Consider the following 19,636-nt stretch of genomic DNA (forward strand, 5'->3'; position numbering starts at 1 on the left):
TTAGCTTTCCTCCCCTGGCCAGGGTCTAGGTCGTAGGTCAGCAGGTAAGACGTCTGTCCTTGTGGAGGGTTCACCACTGGAGAAGCCTGGCTCCCTTGGAAGAGATGGCCTCCAGAGCATCTGGTCTTACCACCAGAAGGCCTGGGTATGAGCTCTAGGTCGGCCTGTAACTGGCCCCGTGACCTTGAGCACGCCCTGGCCTCTCTATCAGTGAAGTGGGGTGGTGGTATTGGGACTGGGGCTTCAGGGTTCTAGTGAGGGCTGCTTTTCTTGGGCCGCGTACAGAAAACTACTTGCCCCAGAACTGAGATCCTCACTGGCTCCTTAGTCCCAGTGCGGAGTGTGTGTGTAGGGAGGCTTGGTTGGTTTCTCACCCTGAGAAGAACTTGGGGTGATTGAATGCTAGGGATGACTCAGCCATTCACTAGCCTAGATTCAGTCACACTGGTCCCATGTGAGCCCAGACTGCAGGTCTGAGGCCAGGTTCATTCTGCACACTTACTTCCAATCACTTCTGTCTGCCCTCCGTCCAGGCTCAGGGCCTGGGGAAGACAGAGCAGGTCTTCCTGGGACCATGGCGGCATGGGACTCAGTGTCTCCTAGGCCAGGCACCCACAAGATAGTCATCCACTCATGTCTCTCCTGGAGTGGGTGCAGCCAGGTTGTTCTCTAATTATTTTACCTCTATCCCAGGAGAGTTTTAAGCAATACATTTGTATTCCTAACAGTATTTGCCTCGGGTCATGTAAAAATGAGTCTGTGATCCTTGGGTGAGGGCCCCATCTGTGTTCCTTTGCAGCTGATAATCCACAAGTAGTGGAGCCCAGGTGAGGAAGTGTGAGTCAACACCCGTGTCAGCCTCACACAGAAGGTCTCATTGGTGTTGAATAGTCATACAAAGTATGTTCACATGTTATCTCTTTAAAACTCCCTAAGTCCCAGGATTATACTGTCATTACCTTAAATACAGGGGAGGACATTGAGCTTCAGAGAGAGGCCCCGGCCTCAGACCCTACATTTCCCATGGCTTTCAGAGCACCAGTAAGCTGCTGCGTGGAAGGCAGTGGCCAGGCTACCCTCACAGGAGAGGGAGGCACAGATCTACTTTTAGTCCCCACTGGCTGAGACCCATAAGGTGTGGGCCAGGAAACTTGGCAGGGGGAAGACCAGAGAGAGGGTGGGGGCCAAGGAAGAGCCACCACTGGCTCGAAGGAGTTTTTGATGTTCCCGCAGCCCATAGGAATGCCCATCTACATGGACCTCTGAAGCTGGGGGCTGGCTGAGGCAGCAGAGAAGCAGGAATGGGGGGAATCTGGACAGGCAAAAACATTTTGTCCTCAAGCCTCAGTCTGTGCAGGACAGGAAATTCCTCAACTCTCCCGAGGCAGGCTGCTTTCCTGGCCACTGTAGCCCAGCCAGTGAGACGAGATCTCTACACTTTCCATACTGGACCTCCCTGAGCCCAGTCCCGGGGCCTCATGTCAAAGGCAAGCCTACCTTGTCTGCCCCTCTGTCAAAGGCAGCAATGTTGGGGGCTGGAGTGAAGGAAGCAGTGGGGACCTGAGAGCACATCCTCTGGTCACAGAACATCGGGTTGCCCTGCCTCAACTGCCCCTGTGCTCTGGCTTCATAACCGTCACAATGCACCTGCCTTGGGGGAAGTTTTCCTCCAGCATCCTGAGCCTTCTCACCCTCTCCCCTCCTCATTCCCAGAGGCTGTGCCAGGAGAGCTCTGCAGTGGGCTGTATTCTGTTTTTAGTGCCAAAAGAGAAAAATTCGGTGGCAAATTTGGAGTTCGGCTTTTCTCAGGCATATAAGGCACCTTGGAGATGTATCCCTGTGGCTATGGGCTTCCTGAAAATCTGATGTAGGTGGCCCTTGCTAATAAGAACCCAAAATACCTCAGTCCCTTTCCCCCAAAACTTAGAGTTTAAGATAGAGATATCATAGCCCCTTCCCTCCTTCTCCCTGCCCCCACCAAAACACAAAAACAAAAAAGCTACAGAATTATTGAAGCCACCTGGTTCGCAAGGCAAAAGGCAAGATCAGAGACTGAGCAGCCGTGAGCTTGTCCTGCACCAGAACTATTCTGTGTGGGAAGCTGACACCAGCAGCCCAGCCACTTTGCTGCCCCTTCCCCTCCTGCTCACATGAGGCAGGTCAAAGCCCAGCCTGGGGAGTATTCCAAGAATAACAGAAAGCCTGTTTATTAACCCTTTTCCCCGGAGAACTGAACAGGAGTGAGTGGGCCAGCCCTGAACCCAGAGAGTTGTTCTAGTTTTTATCTTTGGCTAGCTGGTGTACTTCCTCCCTCCCTCAGAGACTTTCTTCCCCAGTTTTTACTAATATTGATGTGCAATGAATTGCATGTATTCATGGTGTTTAATTTGAAACCTTCACCCATGAAACCTTCACCACAATCTTAAGAAATGAACATCTCCATCAACCCCAAATGCTTCTTTGTGCCCCTTTACCATCTATCCCCATAAGCCCCAGGCAATCGCTGACCTGCTTGCTGTCACTATATTTTGCATTTGCTAGACTTTTATATAAATGGAATCATCCAGTATGTGCTCTTTCTTTGGCTTCCTTTATTCGATGTCATTTTTATGAGATTTGTCTCTGTTGTAGTGTCTATTGTTAGTCTGTTTCTTTTTTATTTTTTTAATGTTTATTTTGAGAGAGAGAGAGAGTTACAGAGCGTGAGTGGGGGAGGGGCAGAGAGAGAGGGAGACACAACCTGAAGCAGGTTCCAGGCTCTGAGCTATCAGCACAAAGCCTGAGGCAGGGCTTGAACCCACAAACCACGAGGTCATGACCTGAGCCAAAGTTGGATGCTTAACTGACCGAGCCACCTAGGTGCCCCTAGTCTGTTTCTTTTTATTGCTGAGTAGTATTCCACTGCATAAATATAGCACACTTTTTTATTCATTCACTTGTTGATGGACATTTGGGTTGTTTCTAGTTAGGGTCATTAGGAATAACCCTGCAATGAATATTTGTATACAAATCTTTGTCTGGATATGTGCTTTCATTTCTCCTGTGTAAATACCTGGGGGTAGAATGACCGGATGGTGTGGTAAATGCATGTTTCGCTTTTTAAGAAACTGCCAAGCTGCTTTCAGAAGGGTCTGTACCACGCGTGGTACAGCAGTGTGTGGGATGTCCCGGAGCTCCACACCCTTGCCAACACCAGTGCTTGAGATGGTCGGTCTTTTTTATTTGGGTCACTCTCATGAGCGGAGCATCTTTGGCTTTCTTGAGGTGTTTAAAATCTCCTGGGATGGCAGTAGAGCATCACACAGCCATAGAAAATGACAGGGAAGCTCTTTACTTCTGCTTTATGAGAGGCATCAAGGTGTATTGTTAAATGAAAAGCTGTCCATAGTGTGTATAGCGTGCTATCGTTTCCTTAAGAGAAGAAACTGGAAGAGTATACTTATTTGCTCCTTTGTGTTATATACATAGACTGTCTCTGGCAAGATGAACAAGAAACTGAAAATTGGCTGCCTCTGGGGAGAGGTGCCTGACAGCCAGAGGTCAGGGATAGAAGGGAGACCTCACATACTCTGGACTTTTTAAATTTTGTGCATGTAAGTGTATTACTTATTCAAAAAAGTGAGTGAAATTTAAGAAAAAAAAAACCCTCAAATGCCAGTTATTGAAGTTCTCAGGAACCAGAACCCACATGGGGCGTGGCCCTGTGGAGGCCCCGCCTTCCCCTTGCTCTCAGGCAAGAGCTCTGGCATGCCAGGTAGAGCAACAGGCTCTCATTGTTCCTACTGATCTCCAGCAACTCCCCATACTCCTTATCTGTTAGCAGTCTGCCTTTAGCTGGAGCCTGAGCCTCAACACAGTCATTTGCCCAGCAGCCATTTAGTCTGTGTTTGTTGAGTGAATAAATGACTGTTCACCCCACATTCTATTGTCTGCCACACAGAAAAGAAGAGCGACAGGAAGAGTGGATATCTTCTGCCCGCGGCTCCCAGCAAGCCCGTCGCACCCCTCTTCCTGCAGGGCCTCTCTGACCTCAAAGTCATGGATGGAAGCCAGGTCACCATGACAGTCCAGGTATCAGGTCTGTGTCTGCATCTCTCTCCTTGGGGTGTACGTGAGAACAGGTGTGGTTGCAGCATGGACATTGCTCCCCAACATCCCACCGAGATCTTTGACCCACCAGAAAGTCAGCATGGCACAGTCAGTCAGTGGACCCAGAGAAGTGGAGCCAGTTCTGCTTCCTCTGGGCAGGGTTTTCTGGATTCAAGGTTAATTCAGGGTGGCCCAGGGGAAGAAAATGACCACAGCCAGAAGGGTGGGGATTCGAGGGAAGACATAATGGGGCCAATGTAGCTGGAAGATTTTGAACACTGATTTTGAACACAGCTGATGTGAGAACTTCCCAGTTCTGGGAGATGGTCTTTGTTGCTGTATTTAAGTTTAAAGTGAGAAGATAGAGCAGAGGTCCTTCTAAAACCAGGGTAGGGTGACAAGAGCATGTGACCAGCAGCCCATTGTGAGCTGTCACAGTCCTTGCTAGAGGCCAGCAAGAGAAGCCTGGGGACTCTGCTGGCACAGGCTTTCTAAACAGACTTGTGCCCAAGTGCATCCAGAGTTTCCTGTTCATTGCTGACCACTGGTCAGTCCCTGTGACAGCCTAGAGGTCATCCTCCTGGGGTGTAGTTGCTCCTGAGCTGCAGAAGTAATAAAGATGAGCTGTGTAAGAACCAATGGGCTCCCCCTTTCAGGGATCCCCAATGAACCCCCTCCTGCTCCTGCAGGCCTGAGGCAGTCCCATGACAGTCCCAGGCCAAGGGCGGGCTGCCTCCCCTGTGTATACTCCTCGAGCTGACAGAAATCAGAGGTGTTCTGCACCTGGCCTCCATACCCGTGCTGGCTAACCCATCAGAGACAGATGGTGGCCTCCTCTGTCCTTGAGACAGACTGACACCACACAGCCTCCCTCGGCAGCCATTCCCAGGGGCCGTGCTCCTCGGGAAGCAGAGCATAATGCTACCGCAGGGGAAACCCCCACAGGTGGCCCTTGTTTTATGACCCACCAAACTGCTGGAACCTACCCAGGAAAGTAGGCTGGTAAAACTGAAAATGCTGTGCGCCCTGAGCTGTGCTTGGAAACTCGTACGAGCTGGTGCCCGTTTCCACTCTCAGACGACATTTGTATGGTAGCAAAATGGAATGCTAACTGACTTTTCCTTGTGGTGAGAATGGACAGAGGAGCTACTGCGAAGTCACCATCGTATCGTGTGTGCACTGGGGGTGGAGAGGGGGGGACAGGATATGCATTTGCTGCACACCCAGTGAGCCAGTTACTACTCAGTATTACCAAGCAATTTGAATTCTGATTTTTTTCACTTCTGATCCTTTCTAGTTTCTGCAAATCTGTTGTTAAATAATTATAATGAACATGCATTGAGCACTTTCCTTGTGCCAGATGCTATTCTCATCTGCTATTCTAGTGGGCTGCTCTGTGAGACCGTATTAATTTATTCAGTCCTCCCAACAAACCTTTAAGGAAGACATGGTTAGGATGTTTTGTAGATGGGAGACTGAGGCATAGAGAGGTTAGCATTTAGTACAGTGTCACAGGATTAAGTGCAAAGCTGCCACATGGCCCAGGGAAACACCTTCCTGACAAGTCCACCTGCCCTATCTGCCTATGCAGGGAATCCGCCCCCCGAGGTCATCTGGTTTCACAATGGGAATGAGATCCAGGAGTCCGAAGACTTCCACTTTGAACAGAGAGGGACTCGGCACAGCCTTTGTATACAGGAAGTGTTCCCGGAGGACACGGGCACTTACACCTGTGAAGCCTGGAACAGCGCTGGAGAGGTCCGCACCCAGGCAGTGCTCATGGTGCAAGGTGTGGCTGCTGGGCTGACCAGAGTGGAGGCAGGCAGGGGTGGGAAATAAGTGGGAAATAGGGAATAGACCATTGTGGTCTCTCCATAGGCAATTTGGAGGTGAGGAAACCACGTGAGCTTACTTTGTCTCCCCTGCAGTCCCTGTGCCCCTTTGGTCCCATTCCAGCCCCAGAGGCCAGCTTCCCACCTTTGTCTTGGGGTCTGGCTGAGGGGAGCCACTGTTCCCTGCCTTCTGAAGTCCCTTCCCTCTGAGTTACTGGTGACAAGCTGCATCGAGTGCCAGGAGAAAAATCTTGTGATACATTTAACAGCTGGATAGTGATAGCTTTTTCCCCCTTTACTGAAGTATAGTTAACACCCAATGCTACATTAGTGTAGTGATAGCTTTTGAGGTGACTTATGGCCTATTAGAGTCCTTGCCTTTAGAGAACCTTTATTTAAGAAGAGAGACAAGGTAAGGACACATAAAGCAAGAACAACTGTTAATTACACACATCTCATTGTAGATCATTAGCACCTAGCCCAGTGCACCTGTACCTTCTGGGCTACCTCCCCTTGCTTTGGATATACAAATTCATGTCAATATGATCCTTAGAGAACATAACCATGACAGATTTACCACGAGAAGGATGTGCTGTAAATGTACATCCAGTGAAAGTGATTTCTGGACATGCTGTTATTGGGGTAACGTGCAATTTTCGACCTTCACCACCACGGAAAGCTGAGTAGATGCTGTCTGCTGAAAGGCCTTCCTCTCTAATCCAAACCTTTGCCAACTTCCAGAGCCTCAGGATGGCACCCAGCCCTGGTTCATCAGCAAGCCCCGCTCAGTGACAGCCTCCCTGGGCCAAAGTGTCCTCATCTCCTGTGCCATAGCTGGAGACCCCTTCCCTACCGTGCACTGGCTCCGAGATGGCAAGGCCCTCTCCAAAGACACTGGCCACTTCGAGGTGCTGCAGAATGAGGACGTGTTCACGCTGGTTCTAAAGAATGTGCAGGCCTGGCATGCCGGCCAGTACGAGATCCTGCTCAAGTGAGTCTGCGTGTCCTGCCGACCTCCTTTAGCCCACTAACCCCCAGATCCCTACCTCCTGTCAAAGTCTCCACCCAGGACTGGGAATCCAGCAGAAACCTGAAATAATGTGGAGCTGGGCTTCCAGGTAAAGAGAAGCCTTGGTGCTGCCAACAAGCTTTCCTTTTTCCACTAAATGCAAAGGTGCTCATTGAGAACCTTCCCCACTGAGCTCAGTTGCCCAGAGTCCTCTGTCTTATTACATCCCAGCTTTTGTTCTCTCATTATGTGGTGTGCGGAGAATATGAAGGAGGAAAGAACTGATTAAAATCGTAAAGGCAGCAGGATAGAGGGAATGTATTAGTTGTCTATTGCTGTGTAACAAATTACCCCAAAATTGAGCAGCTTAAAACAAGTTATTGTCTCACACTTTCTGTGGGTTGGGAACTGGAAGCTGCTTTGTGGGATGATTTCTACATCATGTGCCTTGCACATCCCACATCATTTTGCAGTGAACATGTTGGCAGGGACTGTAGTGTCTGAAGGCTTGACTGAGGCTGGAGGATCCACTTCTAAAATGGCTCACTCACAGGACTGGGGGCCTGAGGCTTCTGCTCCTTGCCATGTGGACCTCTCCCTGGGACTGCTTGAGTGTCTTCATGACACGGAAGCTGGCTTCCACAAACCTAGGGATCCATGGAAGGGAACAAGTTGGAACCTGCAGTGTCTTTTGTGATCTACCCTTGGAGGTCACACACCGTTACCTCTGCCACATTCTGTTTGTTAGAAGTCACTAAGTGCAGCCCAAGAGGGTTCCATCTCTTGGAGAGAGGAATGTCAAAGAACCTGTAGACATTTAAAACCACTACAGGCAGGTTAACCATGCCTATTCCTTTTTTTCTCCTGTTTAAGGTCTTTCTAGGTTACAGGGGAAGGTAAAGCTCCATGAAGACACACTGCTTTGCTCCCAGTGCCTAGAACAGTGCTGCCCAGAGCCAGCAGTTAGTGTCTGTTAAATGAAAGTGATCCAAAAATGCTCTTTTACCTTTAAAGTGCTCTAACTCTTAAAATGCCATGCCAGCCGTGGGCTAATGGAGACCGAATGCCAGCCCCTAGGGTTGATGTGAGCAGAAGAAGAGTACTCGTCTGCACCTCAACCCTGAAAACAGAAGGTTATGCCACATGCCAAAGATGTTTGGTCCTGCCTTAGCTCGGGTGCCTGGCCACTTTGTAAGGAGCTTGCTCTCCTAAGTACTGAGTGTACCATGTCCAAGGCTCTGAGCTACAGAGAGACTCTGTAGCTACATGTCAGAGCTACTGGCATGACAGAGCATTATTCCTATAATAATAACAAAACCCAGTTTGTGCCTCACTTCTTAGGTCCTTTCTGGGCATGCGCTTTATGCTTGTATCAGTTAGCTTTTGCTGCATAATAAACTAGTCCAATATTGAGCGGCTTTATAAAAATAGTCATCTGTTATTTCTTTGGATTTTCTAGGAAGTTCAGCTTAGCTGGGCAAGGCTTAGCGAATCTCAGCTGAGTTAATGGAGTGTCTGTGGTCAGTTGCTGACATGGTTGTGGGCTGCCTGCTCATCCTGTTGCCATCAGCAGTATGCACAGAAGACACCAACAGCCTTTGCCTTGCACCCAAACCAGTTATCAGGAAGGCAAATCTGCTTCCAGAATAGGAAGAAGATACTGTCTTCCTCCCGCAGGCCAGTACAAATAATGGAAACTGATGACGTGTGAGACCAGAGCTTGTCTGCATGGAAGGAGTAGTGCTGCGGGACAATACTCACATTAATCAAGCCAAACATCCTAGAAGAGATGAGCTTTTTGTGGGATTCTGAGGACAGTAGGCTGAGATTTAGCAAATGAGTAAAGGCTTGGCTGTTAAGGGCATGTTGAAGAGGCTGAACAAGAAAGGGTAGGGAAGAGCAAAGCAAGGGCTGTGGGAAGTCTGCCAGGCCAGAGTGGAGGGTTGCACTGGGAGGTCGGCAAGCAGACTGTCTGGGCCCAGCTGGGGACAGTCATAAAACTTAGACTGTCCCAGCTGGAAGGGACTTCAGAAGTTATCTAGCCGACTCATCGTTTAATAATGGGGGAAACTGAGGTCTCAGGGTCACAGACTTGCTCACGGCCACCCAAAGACAAGTAGCAGAGCCCAGATTGGAACCCTCATCGCTGTCTTTTAATCAGATTCTCTTCCATTCCTTGTTTCTCTCAAGTGCACGAGAACTTAGGGAATCCGGGAGGTTGTGCTGGGGTCCACATCCACATAGCCCTTGTCCCATGCCCCTCCCCAAAGTCCAGCCTCTTCATTCCTTTGGGAAGCTGTTGCCCTGCCTTGGCTTTGTCCCTGGCTGGGGAGTATGTGCCAGGTCCACCAGGGGCCCCATCCCCTCCAGCTTTTCTCATGCTGGCAGAAATCAGACCTAGACCCAGGACAGAATGCCTTTCAAAGAGGGAGACCCGATGGCTGGGATGCAGGGGGGGTGGGTGACGTGACAGCTCCTATCTATCCCTGCTCATGCTGTGGGATAGGTGTGGCTAGATGGGTTCTGCCTCCCCTTCCTTAGCTCTTATCTCCTGAACTAAAAGAGGAAGTGTCAAAAAGTTCCAAATTTCAGCTGAAATTTTTGAAAGATTGAGACTTGCCAGGAAATTAGTTCTTTAAACTAATTTTGCCTATAAAATCCATTCCAGGCAAGGGTGATTCAGAGTGGGACAGGGTCCAGAGTGGGCTTCTTATTCAGGGTTTGGGAGGTTGGCAAAAAGAGTTTTGCTAGTTTGTGAAAGGTGCAGCCTGTGAGGTCATAGCCCCATACCTGCTGTGGCAGCAGCTGGGCTGGGCATAAGGCCTCATCCTCAGCCCCAGGCCTGACTTTATAACTGAGTATGTAGATGCAGACACCAAAGACGGCCTCAAGGGGCTGTTTGGCTGGTTATATTATCTGGTGTGTGGGTCCCAGGCCACAGGCCTTTCTGACCTTTGTAGACTCTGAACGAACACATGGCTTTCTTAAAGGCCTCGCAGAGATTTAAGTTTATGGCTGCAGAAATGGTGACCCCCAGGTCATCCCAAGGGATGAACCACTTAGTGGGGCAGCCATGGTATCCCACGTTTACCTCAGTCTGCCCCTCAGACTTCTCCAGGTGCTTCACGGTGAGGCCTGTGGACAGGTCTAACAATAGGCTACCTGTGCTCCCTTCTTAAGGGTGGGTAATGGAAAACAACAGAAGCCCTTACCAGTTTCCCCATGGGAGACAGAGCTTACTCCAGCTCTGGGGACTGGGAACCCCACCATATAAAGCCTCTGAAAGGTATGGCTGGGGTAAAGCATAGCCGTCTGGTCAGGGTCTACTCCTGATTTTTGCATCCGGGCTGTGTTGTGCCTGTGGCAAGAAGAAACTCAGCTGAGGCAATGTTGGAAAGTGCTACTGGGAAGACACGGTCCTTGGCCATCCTGTCCTGCTGCTCCTCACCAACGTTGTGCCCCACACCCTGCGCTTGAAAGAAAAGTGGGGGAAAGAACGGCCTAATACTGACCAGCAGCCTGGCAGAAGTGGGGTGCCAGGGGGCTGGGCCTCACCCACAAATGACCTCTCATGTTTATGCTACAGGTTGATCCAAAGCCCCATGAGCCCTTCTATGCTGAGTGCTCAGGATGTTCTGAGGGCCTCTTAGCCTTCCCAGGGCCAGGTACTAAGAAGGCACCTGATTGCTATTTGTTGAGCAAAGGAACAACCTTGAGCCTTCAAACTGTTTGGACAGGAGGCCCCCAGAACCTTGAATCTGGGCCCCCTGAGAGCCTGAGCATCGAGGAAGGTGACCAGGAGGGGACCCCAATAGATGAGAGGAGAGTTGGAGGACAGCACAGATCAACCGATCCTTGTTTCAAATGGGTCTTCGTGCCTGGGAGTGAGCAGCACCCCCCGTTTCCCCTGCATATCATCTGCCACGCCATGGGCCTCCCGAGTCTGATCAGGACCTGGCCCTCCACTGGGAGGGAGGCCAGGCAAAGCGAGGTAGATACCCACATACATCAGCAGAGCTGAATGAACACATGCTCAGATGTCTGTGCACGTGGGGATGACTGTGTTTGTACACCTGTTCCCAGACACAGACCTGCAGGTGCAGTGTCCACCAGGTAAGATCCCATGTATGTGTGTATCCATGCGTGTGGTCGATATGTACATACACACAGAGACATGAGTAGACTTGTACTGACAAGCACTGGGGCAGAGTGGGAAGGTTACAGATCCTGGATTCAGGTAGACACGGGTGTCCATCCCTTTTTCTGCTATTTTTAGGCAAATTATTTAATCTTTCTAAGCCTTATTGTTATTTTTTAAAATAAAAACAGTGGTGGCTTTACAGAGATGTCAAAAGATTAGGTGAGATAGATTATGTAAGGAACCTGTCACAGAACTTGGCACTCATCTGTGGTGGGATCTGAGGCACATGTCGGACCATGAAGTGCTAATAAGATGGCCATGCAGGGGGCATGAGTGGGAGACCATGGGAGTCCCAGCACTGCCTCATATAAACTCCTGAGCCTCCTTTCCTTACCTTTCAAATAGGCATACTAGTGCTCCATACCTCACTGGGATGCTATAGGCACAAGAAGATAATGGTTGTGAATGAAAGCCGGAGGTCACTATATAAAATGGGAGGTTATCACCTTGAAGAGTCACCCTTGGCTCTCAGTCCTGCCCACCCCCACCCTCGCCCCTTGCCCCCACCCCGCCTGAGCAACGTTGGCTGGTCAGAGCTCAGAACCGCCAGCAGATGGCAGCCTTGTGGGGTTGGAGAGCTGATGGGCTCCAAGTCCCTGCAGCACCCAAGCATGGTACAGCCCCTCCCTGAGCAGAGGAGCCTCAATTTAAAGGGATGCTAAAGTTCAAAAAACATTTTTAAAAAAATTTTTTTATGTTTATTTATTTCTGAGACTGAGAGAGACAGAGCATGAATGGGGGAGGGGCAGAGAGAGAGGGAGACACAGAATCAGAAGCAGGTTCCAGGCTCCGAGCTGTCAGCACAGAGCCTGATGCGGGGCTTGAACTCACAAACTGTGAGATCATGACCTGAGCCGAAGTTGGTCACTCAACTGACTGAGCTACCCAGGCACCCCTCAAAAACATTTTTTTAATGTTTATTTATTTTTCAGAGAGACAGACGTGAGCAGGGGAGGGACAGAGAGAGAGGGAGACACAGAATCTAAAGCAGGGTCCAGGCTCTGAGCTGTCAGCATAGAGCCTGAGGCAGGGCTCGAACTCACACGAACTGTGAGATCGTGACCTGAACCAATGGCAGAAACTTAACCAACTGAGCCACCCAGGCACCCCAGTAAAGTTTTCATTGTGGGTTGAGGAATCCAGAGCTCTCCCTACCGGAAGGAAGGAGAGAAAGGGCCATCCACAGAGGAAGACACCTGTTCGGTTTTTAATTCAGAGAGTTCTGATCTGAGGGCATTGGCTGATGCGTGGGGATTGGAAGGTGTTTTCATTTTGCGAGCAGGAGAGGGGAAGTAGCAGCTGGGGGACAGGGAGGAAGGACACTGCAGAGAGGACATAACCATCTCTGTATTGAGGGAGCGTGAAGTCAGACTCAGGGTCACTGCCCAGGGCTGCACAGTCTAGATCAAGCAGCTCCATCATACCCTAGCAGGTTTAGACTTTAGTTTTCTTTTATTTATTGAGTGATTGTATTATTTTTGTAATATACTTACAGAAAAGTATTCCTACTTCTGGATATCTGTCTAAGCTGTTGTTCAGATTTTTTTTTCCTTTTTATACAAGAGCTGGGGGGTGGAAAGGGTGACCAAAGAGAAGGTCCCTGCCCTAAATCTAGGCTTGTGTGGGCATGTGGGGTCACAGCTAAGCCCTTGACTCCCTGTTCCCTGGAGCAAGCCAGCCAGCCTTTGGCTAAGTTCCTGCTTACCCTGTCCTCCTCACAGCCCTCGGCTGAGCAGGCCCTTGGCTCAGAGAGCCTCTTGATCTGTATTGATCTCTCGAATTCTTCAGGAACCGGGTTGGCGAATGCAGTTGCCAGGTGTCACTGATGCTACAGAGCAGCCCTACCAGAGCCCCCCTGCGGTGAGTGCCCCCAGGAGGTGCCTGGCCAGGCCCCATGCCACCACCCACCCACCATTCTCCTGGCCCCTGCAGGCCCAGCCCAGCAGCCCCAGATTATTCGTATCCTCCAGCTGAGGCTGCTGAGCCAAGAGGGAGAGATTGGAAGGGGAATGAGGGAGGGAATGCAGGGGAGGAGGGGGGGGAGAATTATTATTTTTTTTTTTTGCACACACCCTTATAAGGCTACTGAAGTCATTACCGATGTAACAAACCAAGTAAGCAAGCAAGAGCCTCTCACCAATGTTCCCTTCTATAAACACAGCCTGGCCAGCCCCAACCTCCCCTTCTCCCTCCCCTTTACCCTCCCTCCCTCAGGGATTTGCTCTCCCCTGACGTTTTGTTCTTACCCGGCCCCTTTTCCTCTTGCTACTTTCCTTTTTTCCCTTCACTGGTTGCAGGGGGAGGGAGCCTGCCAGCTGTGAGGGCCTCTGTGGCCGGGGAGCCAGTGCTGATGGTGGTGGCGGTGACCGCTATGGGACCCTGAGGCCCGGCTGGCCAGCAAGAGGGCAGGGTTGGCCGGAGGAGGAAGACAGTGAGGACGTGCGGGGAGTGCTGAAGAGACGCGTGGAGACCCGGCAGCACACCGAGGAGGCCATCCGCCAGCAGGAGGTGGAACAGCTGGACTTCCGTGACCTCCTAGGGAAGAAGGTGAGCACCAAGAGCGTGTCAGAAGAGCACCTAAAGGAGATCCCAGCCGAGCAGATGGATTTCCGCGCCAACCTGCAACGGCAAGTGAAGCCAAAGACTGTGTCAGAGGAAGAAAGGAAGGTGCATAGCCCTCAGCAGGTAGACTTCCGCTCGGTTCTGGCCAAGAAGGGGACTCCTAAGACCCCGGTCCCTGAGAAGGCACCGCTTCCGAAACCCGCCACCCCAGATTTCCGCTCGGTGTTAGGCAGCAAGAAAAAATTACCAGCAGAGAATGGTAGCAACAATGCTGAGGCCTTGAATGCCAAGGCAGCAGAAAGTCCAAAGGCTGTGGGCAATGCCCAGGCTTTAGGGTCCCTGAAACCCTCAGGCAATGCCAAGCCTGCCGAGACCCTAAAACCTCTGGGCAACGTCAAGCCTGCCGAGTCCCCCAAACCCGTGGATAACGCCAAGCTTGCTGAGACGCTGAAACCCTTGAGTAATGCCAAGCCTGCTGAGACCCCAAAACCTGTGAGCAACACCAAGCCTGTCGAGACCCCGAAATCCGTGAGCACCACCAAGCCTGCTGAGACCCCAAAATCCATGGGCAACGCCAAGCCTGCTGAGACCCCAAAATCCGTGGTTAATGCCAAGCCTGCTGAGACTCCGAAATCCATTAGTGCCACCAAGCCTGCTGAGACCCCGAAATCCATGGGCAACGCCAAGCCTGCTGAGACCGGAAAAACAGCTGGGAAGGAAGAACTCAAGAAGGAGGTTAAGAATGATGTGAACTGCAAGAGGGGGCATGCAGGAGCCACAGATAATGAAAACAGATCAGAGAGCCATGGGACAGCCCCAACCTTCAAGGAGAAGCTACAAGATGTCCACGTGATGGAGGGCCAGAAGCTGCTACTCAAGTGTCAGGTGTCCTCTGACCCCCCGGCCACCATCACCTGGACGCTGAATGGAAAGACACTCAAGACCACCAAGTTTATCATCCTCTCCCAAGAAGGTAACAAGGGCGAAGGCTGGGAAGAAGGGGGCTCTGTACCAGGGCCACTGCCGGCTCATGGAGCCTTGGGCCTGTTGACTGCCATTTGCAGCCTAGAGCCTGGGCTGGAGTGCCCAGCGTCTGTGCCCCCTCGCTGACAAGACAGGCGCCCTGCTCAGGGCCCTCGGGCACACACTCCGTCTCTGGGCGGTGAGAGGTGGGTGGCTGGTCCTGTGGCACGTGCCCAAGTCCTGGCGTCTGTCTGGCAGAGCTGCCTCAGGGCAGCCCCAGCAGTGGCTCTTCAGAGCTGCCCTGGGCCTGAGCTCGTGCCCCACAGCTCTGGTGTGGAGAGGGCTGTGTGTGTGGACGTGACGGGACCCTGGGGCTGGAGCCCACCAGCGGCTCTGAGCTGAGAGCTGCTTTTGCAGCAGCAGTTTGGATTAGGAGAAGGGTGTGCACTGATGGGGTGGCACAGGACTATGGTTTGGGGTCAACAACAACTTAAGACTTGATAACATTGTGGGTTTGAAGGGCTCTGTCGGAGAAGCCAAAAACCCCAAACAGCCCCTACGCACACACTCCTGGGCGGACAGAGCCACTCGCTTCCTAATTTGGATGAGACTTTTGTTTGCTGGTATTTCACATTCTTGGGTTATGGGGAGAGGGGGGGCACTAAATCCTGACATCTGGGGCCTTTCAGGGTCTGGAATTCTGAGATGGGTCAGTTTATACCTAGAGAAGAGATGGGGGTGAGAGGGACATTTTCCCTGGACCCTCAATTTGGTTTGAAATGTTTCAGCCAAGCATCTCAAGGCTGTAGGGGAGCTCTGAGTCCAGCAGACTTCCCACACCCCACTCTGGTGGCCAGCGCTGGAACAGAGCCCGGCCCGAGCTTGAGGCTGATGCTGGTGGCTCGGGACAGAACAGGGCACAATGCTCCCCAGGAAATAGCATTTTACCCTTAAGAGGTAGAGGGCGGCAGCCAAGCAGAGGCCCAGGTGGACAGGTCCTATGAGTCCTGATCCACTGAGATGTCACAAACACCCCCAACTGCGCTGCTCCCCTTTCTGTCCTCTGACTGCACACCCCTCTCCCCTCCCCCACTGCCCCCTTCATCAGGCTTCTTCCTTCCTCATGAAAGGCAAATGGAGGAGCATTTGAAGAAAGCAGTATCCCTCTCAGCCCACAATAAAATTTCTCTCTTTATCCTGTAACTCAGTCAGCAAATCTGCAGCAGCTGAGCATTTTGAATCTAAGTGCTAAAAGAGTAAAGGGGAAGTTGACCAGGAGAGAGAAAGTGTTTTATTTTCTGCCGCTGTGTTGATAGGAGAATGTTTTTATGTGGTTATCTCCAGATTGGTAGGGTCCTCGGGAAGACATCTCATCCACACACACCCCCCCCCAACCTTGCCTCTGCTAGTCCAGCCTGCCTGTGGTCCACACACAGGTGGGCATGGGGGAATCACCACAGTGAGGTGAGATGTCCAGGGGAGTGGATGTCACAACTGTCCCTGTCACCCCTGTGGACCCCTCCCAGTTGGAAAGCCTTTGGTAGAACTGATCTGAAACCTTGACTGGGAACATTTCCCAGGCTACCTTGTGGTGATCTCTCCAGGAAGGATGGAAGGTGGGTAGCCGCCCGCCCTTGGGACATGTGCGGTCACACAGGCCCACACAATGTGAGGCCCATGGCCACACCGGCCTCAGGGAAGCCAGTGTTCAGATAGCTGAGGGCAGTGCCCAAAGGAGACCTGTGTGGAACCTGCAGGGTCCCTAATAGCAGCTTATATACAGCCCTCTCGACTGAGCAGAGTAAGCAGACCTCATCTCTGGTCTCAGAAACACGCCTGAGCCATTAGACCCTGGCTACTCGTGTCCAGAGGGTCTTGAGTATGTGGTATCGCCTGTCACTGAGCATTAAAGGGCATAGAGACCCAGCTACTCCGGTATCACCTCCCATAGAAACCACCTCAAAGGGACAGTTTAGGTCCAAATCAGAGGAAGAAGAAATGATTAAAAGAAGGCCAGCACAAGGAGTGGATAGAGAAGGTCTAAGGGAGGTGGATAGGAAGGGGTTGTAGAGACAGCCCCAAGTCCAACTTTTAAAAATATTCTAAATATTTGTAATTCTCCTTTGAAAACTTAAGAATAGCTTGCACACACTGAACAAACACCATGTGCCAGACACTGCTCTAGGCATCTTACGCTTTTCACTCTTTTAATCCTGCCCATTTCCAGAAGTGAGGTGTCCTGCCCGAGATTGTGCAACGGGTTAGTGACAGAGCTGGGATTTGAAGGTAGGCAGCTGAGTTCAGGCGCCTAGACCACTGTGCCGTCTTACCTCATAGTTAACTCTTGTTAGGAGTCAGCACACTGGTACAGCTGAGAAACCTTTCATGATGCGCTCACCCAGAGCGTTGTCCGTCAGGAGAAAATACTAATGGCTGTTTACTCCTCGACACTGTCAGTAGTTGTCAAGAGGCTGCAAGACTGGCAGTGCCCTCTAGGCTTGCCAGGTTTCTGGCATTTTCTCTGCAGTGGAGGAAGCAGACCTTGACGTGGGCCTATCTGCCTTGCCACGGTAGGGAGAGTGCCTGGTCTTTTTTTTTTTTTTTTAATTTTTTTTTTTTTAACGTTTATTTATTTTTGAGACAGAGAGAGACAGAGCATGAACAGGGGAGGGGCAGAGAGAGAGGGAGACACAGAATCGGAAGCAGGCTCCAGGCTCTGAGCCATCAGCCCAGAGCCCGACGTGGGGCTCGAACTCACGGACCTCGAGATCGTGACCTGAGCCGAAGTCGGACGCTTAACCGACTGAGCCACCCAGGCGCCCCAAGAGTGCCTGGTCTTAAAAATACCATCCCCGTTTTTCGGTCTGTCCCTTCTCTAGAGCTTCTCCCTCTACGTCTTCAAGAGCCTGGGTTGGACACAGACCCCAGGAAGAAAGCCTGTCTTCAAGCCTTATCAGTGACCACTTCAGCAGGCCCCACTGCAGGGAGCAGGGCACTCTGGGAGGTGTGAGTGGATCTGTTCCCCATAGATCTGGAAAGAGGGGGCACACACTCACAGTGATAAAGCTATTCCAGCCAAGTGCTGAAGTTGAGCTAGTAGGTGTAGAAGAAGGAGCTGAGTGCTGGGGCCACAGGAAAGGCTGGTGCTGAATGAGCTGGGCGAGGACCCATGGCAGGCAAAGGAGGGGAGGTATGGGCTTCTCAGGCAGGGGCTCTGGCAGCAGCAAAGGCAGGTCTACTCACAGCATGGGCTCGGCTGGAGAGGAAGGCATGTCCCATGCCATCCTATATCATGCTAAAGAGCTCAATCCTCAAGGCAATAGGGAGCCATGTAAGAATGTGGAATGAGGAGCAGCGCACACAAAGCTAGGGTAAGGGTTTAGGGGTTTTGATTGACTCCCTGCCCAAAGACAAGTAAGGAGCCTACTGAAGAGGTCAGGGAGAAAGATGGCAAGGCTTGGACTAATATAATAAGGCAGCCATGGCACAGACAGGAAACAACCAGTTCAAGAAGCAAGGACAGAGTTAATAGATCCTGTTGCCTGGCTTGGGAGCAGGGGGCAGATAAAGAAGAGGAAGGAGTGGAAGACCACTGTGTGCCAGTGTCCGGGTGACTGGGGTCACATTTCTACTGACATTGATGGAAATAGGGAAGCTGGTGGTTTGAGGTGGTCTGGGGGTGAAGGTGGAGGGAGTGGCTAAGGGGGTCTCCCTGTCCTTTCCACCCCATTCTGCATCCTCTCTGCCCCCCACCTCACTGGCTTGGAATCCTTCTTCCTTCACTGCTCTGAATCCTGTGCTGTTGTCATCTAAGATCAAAATTTGCTTCCTCTAGGTCTTGCCAGACCATTGTCACCAGCCTTTGGCCATGAGAAACTCCTCGTGGAGTACGGTCCGCACATACATCTACACCCTACTGCTGTGTTTACAGGTTTCAGGGGGCTTCTCTGAACCCCTGTGGCTTGGATAGGGCTCATAGCCTCCAGGCCCCCTAAAAACAGGGTTTTGTTCCCCCCATTTAGCACCAAGGAGAGCAGAAGAGGTGTGTAATGAGTCGGCTGGCATTGACTGCTAATTCTTGAAGGGACATGTAGAGGCACCCTTCCCCTCCCTGCATCCCCTCAGAGCTGCCAGGCAGATGGTGGCCACTTGTGGTGGCTGGGCCTGGCCTCCAGGCCTGTGGAGGGATGACACCAGGCCCTTTCAGGCCTGCAGCCATGCTCCTCAGGCTTTGGCCTTGGCTGAGGACTGGGAGGGATGGCCAGTGAGCCAAGGGGAGCCCTACACTCCTCCCGAGAAGTGTTTTCATCTTTATGCCCTGTTTCCTGTCCCCAGGCCAGGCTTCTTTCCCTGGCAAACATGTCTCCTAGCCTAATACGAGAATTTATTTTTGTTGCCGTTGTCAACCGATGGTTCGTTTTTAATCACCTTTAATGTGAGATCTTGAAAAGGCTTTTTTAAAAACCTATGTGAATTTATCGTACAAAACACTAGGATTTATGCATCCTAGTGCATAAATGCAATATGCAAGGCAATATTGTTATATGCATAATCCATTTGAAGAACTCTGACGTAGGAATTTTTTCCTTTCAGAAACTATCTTACCTTTTTCAATGGTAGGTTATATTTGACTAAATGTTCGTGACTTTCTCTTGCATAGATCCTCCCAGATCACCTGCTACAGAAATGTGCCTTGGTCATCTCAGATGGCAATTTTTTTTTTCTTTTTTATTGTGACTGCATTCCAGGCTCAGGAAAAAGATTCGTAATAGACACAGTCACTGCCCTCCAAGAATTAGTGTGGGAGACAGACATGTGTTTCAGCAACAGCCTTGGAAGACATGCTCTGATAAAGAGAAACTCGGGGCACAGAAGAGGTCTGTCTGTGGCTGGGGATGCTTATGGGTGATAGGGAAGGCGCTGTCCTCGAGGAGGTGATCTGGAGCTGAGTTGCACTGTCCAGACGTTCTAGGGGACCAG

General features: G+C 51.1%; 1 protein-coding gene across 5 annotated transcripts in view; it reads left to right on the top strand.

Annotated features, from left to right (window-relative positions):
• Positions 1–19,636, top strand: part of MYLK (myosin light chain kinase) — a 282,724-nt gene that overhangs the window by 181,253 nt on the left and 81,835 nt on the right. For all 5 annotated transcript variants that reach the window (XM_058731151.1, XM_058731150.1, XM_058731153.1 and 2 more), the window contains 5 exons: positions 3,941–4,078; positions 5,681–5,878; positions 6,663–6,912; positions 12,920–12,991; positions 13,429–14,666. In XM_058731151.1, the coding sequence (XP_058587134.1) occupies positions 3,941–4,078; positions 5,681–5,878; positions 6,663–6,912; positions 12,920–12,991; positions 13,429–14,666 (1,896 nt within the window). The remainder of the gene's footprint in view (positions 1–3,940; positions 4,079–5,680; positions 5,879–6,662; positions 6,913–12,919; positions 12,992–13,428; positions 14,667–19,636) is intronic.

Source organism: Neofelis nebulosa, chromosome 5 (genome assembly GCF_028018385.1).
Source record: "Neofelis nebulosa isolate mNeoNeb1 chromosome 5, mNeoNeb1.pri, whole genome shotgun sequence".
NCBI classification, from domain to species: Eukaryota; Metazoa; Chordata; class Mammalia; order Carnivora; family Felidae; genus Neofelis; species Neofelis nebulosa.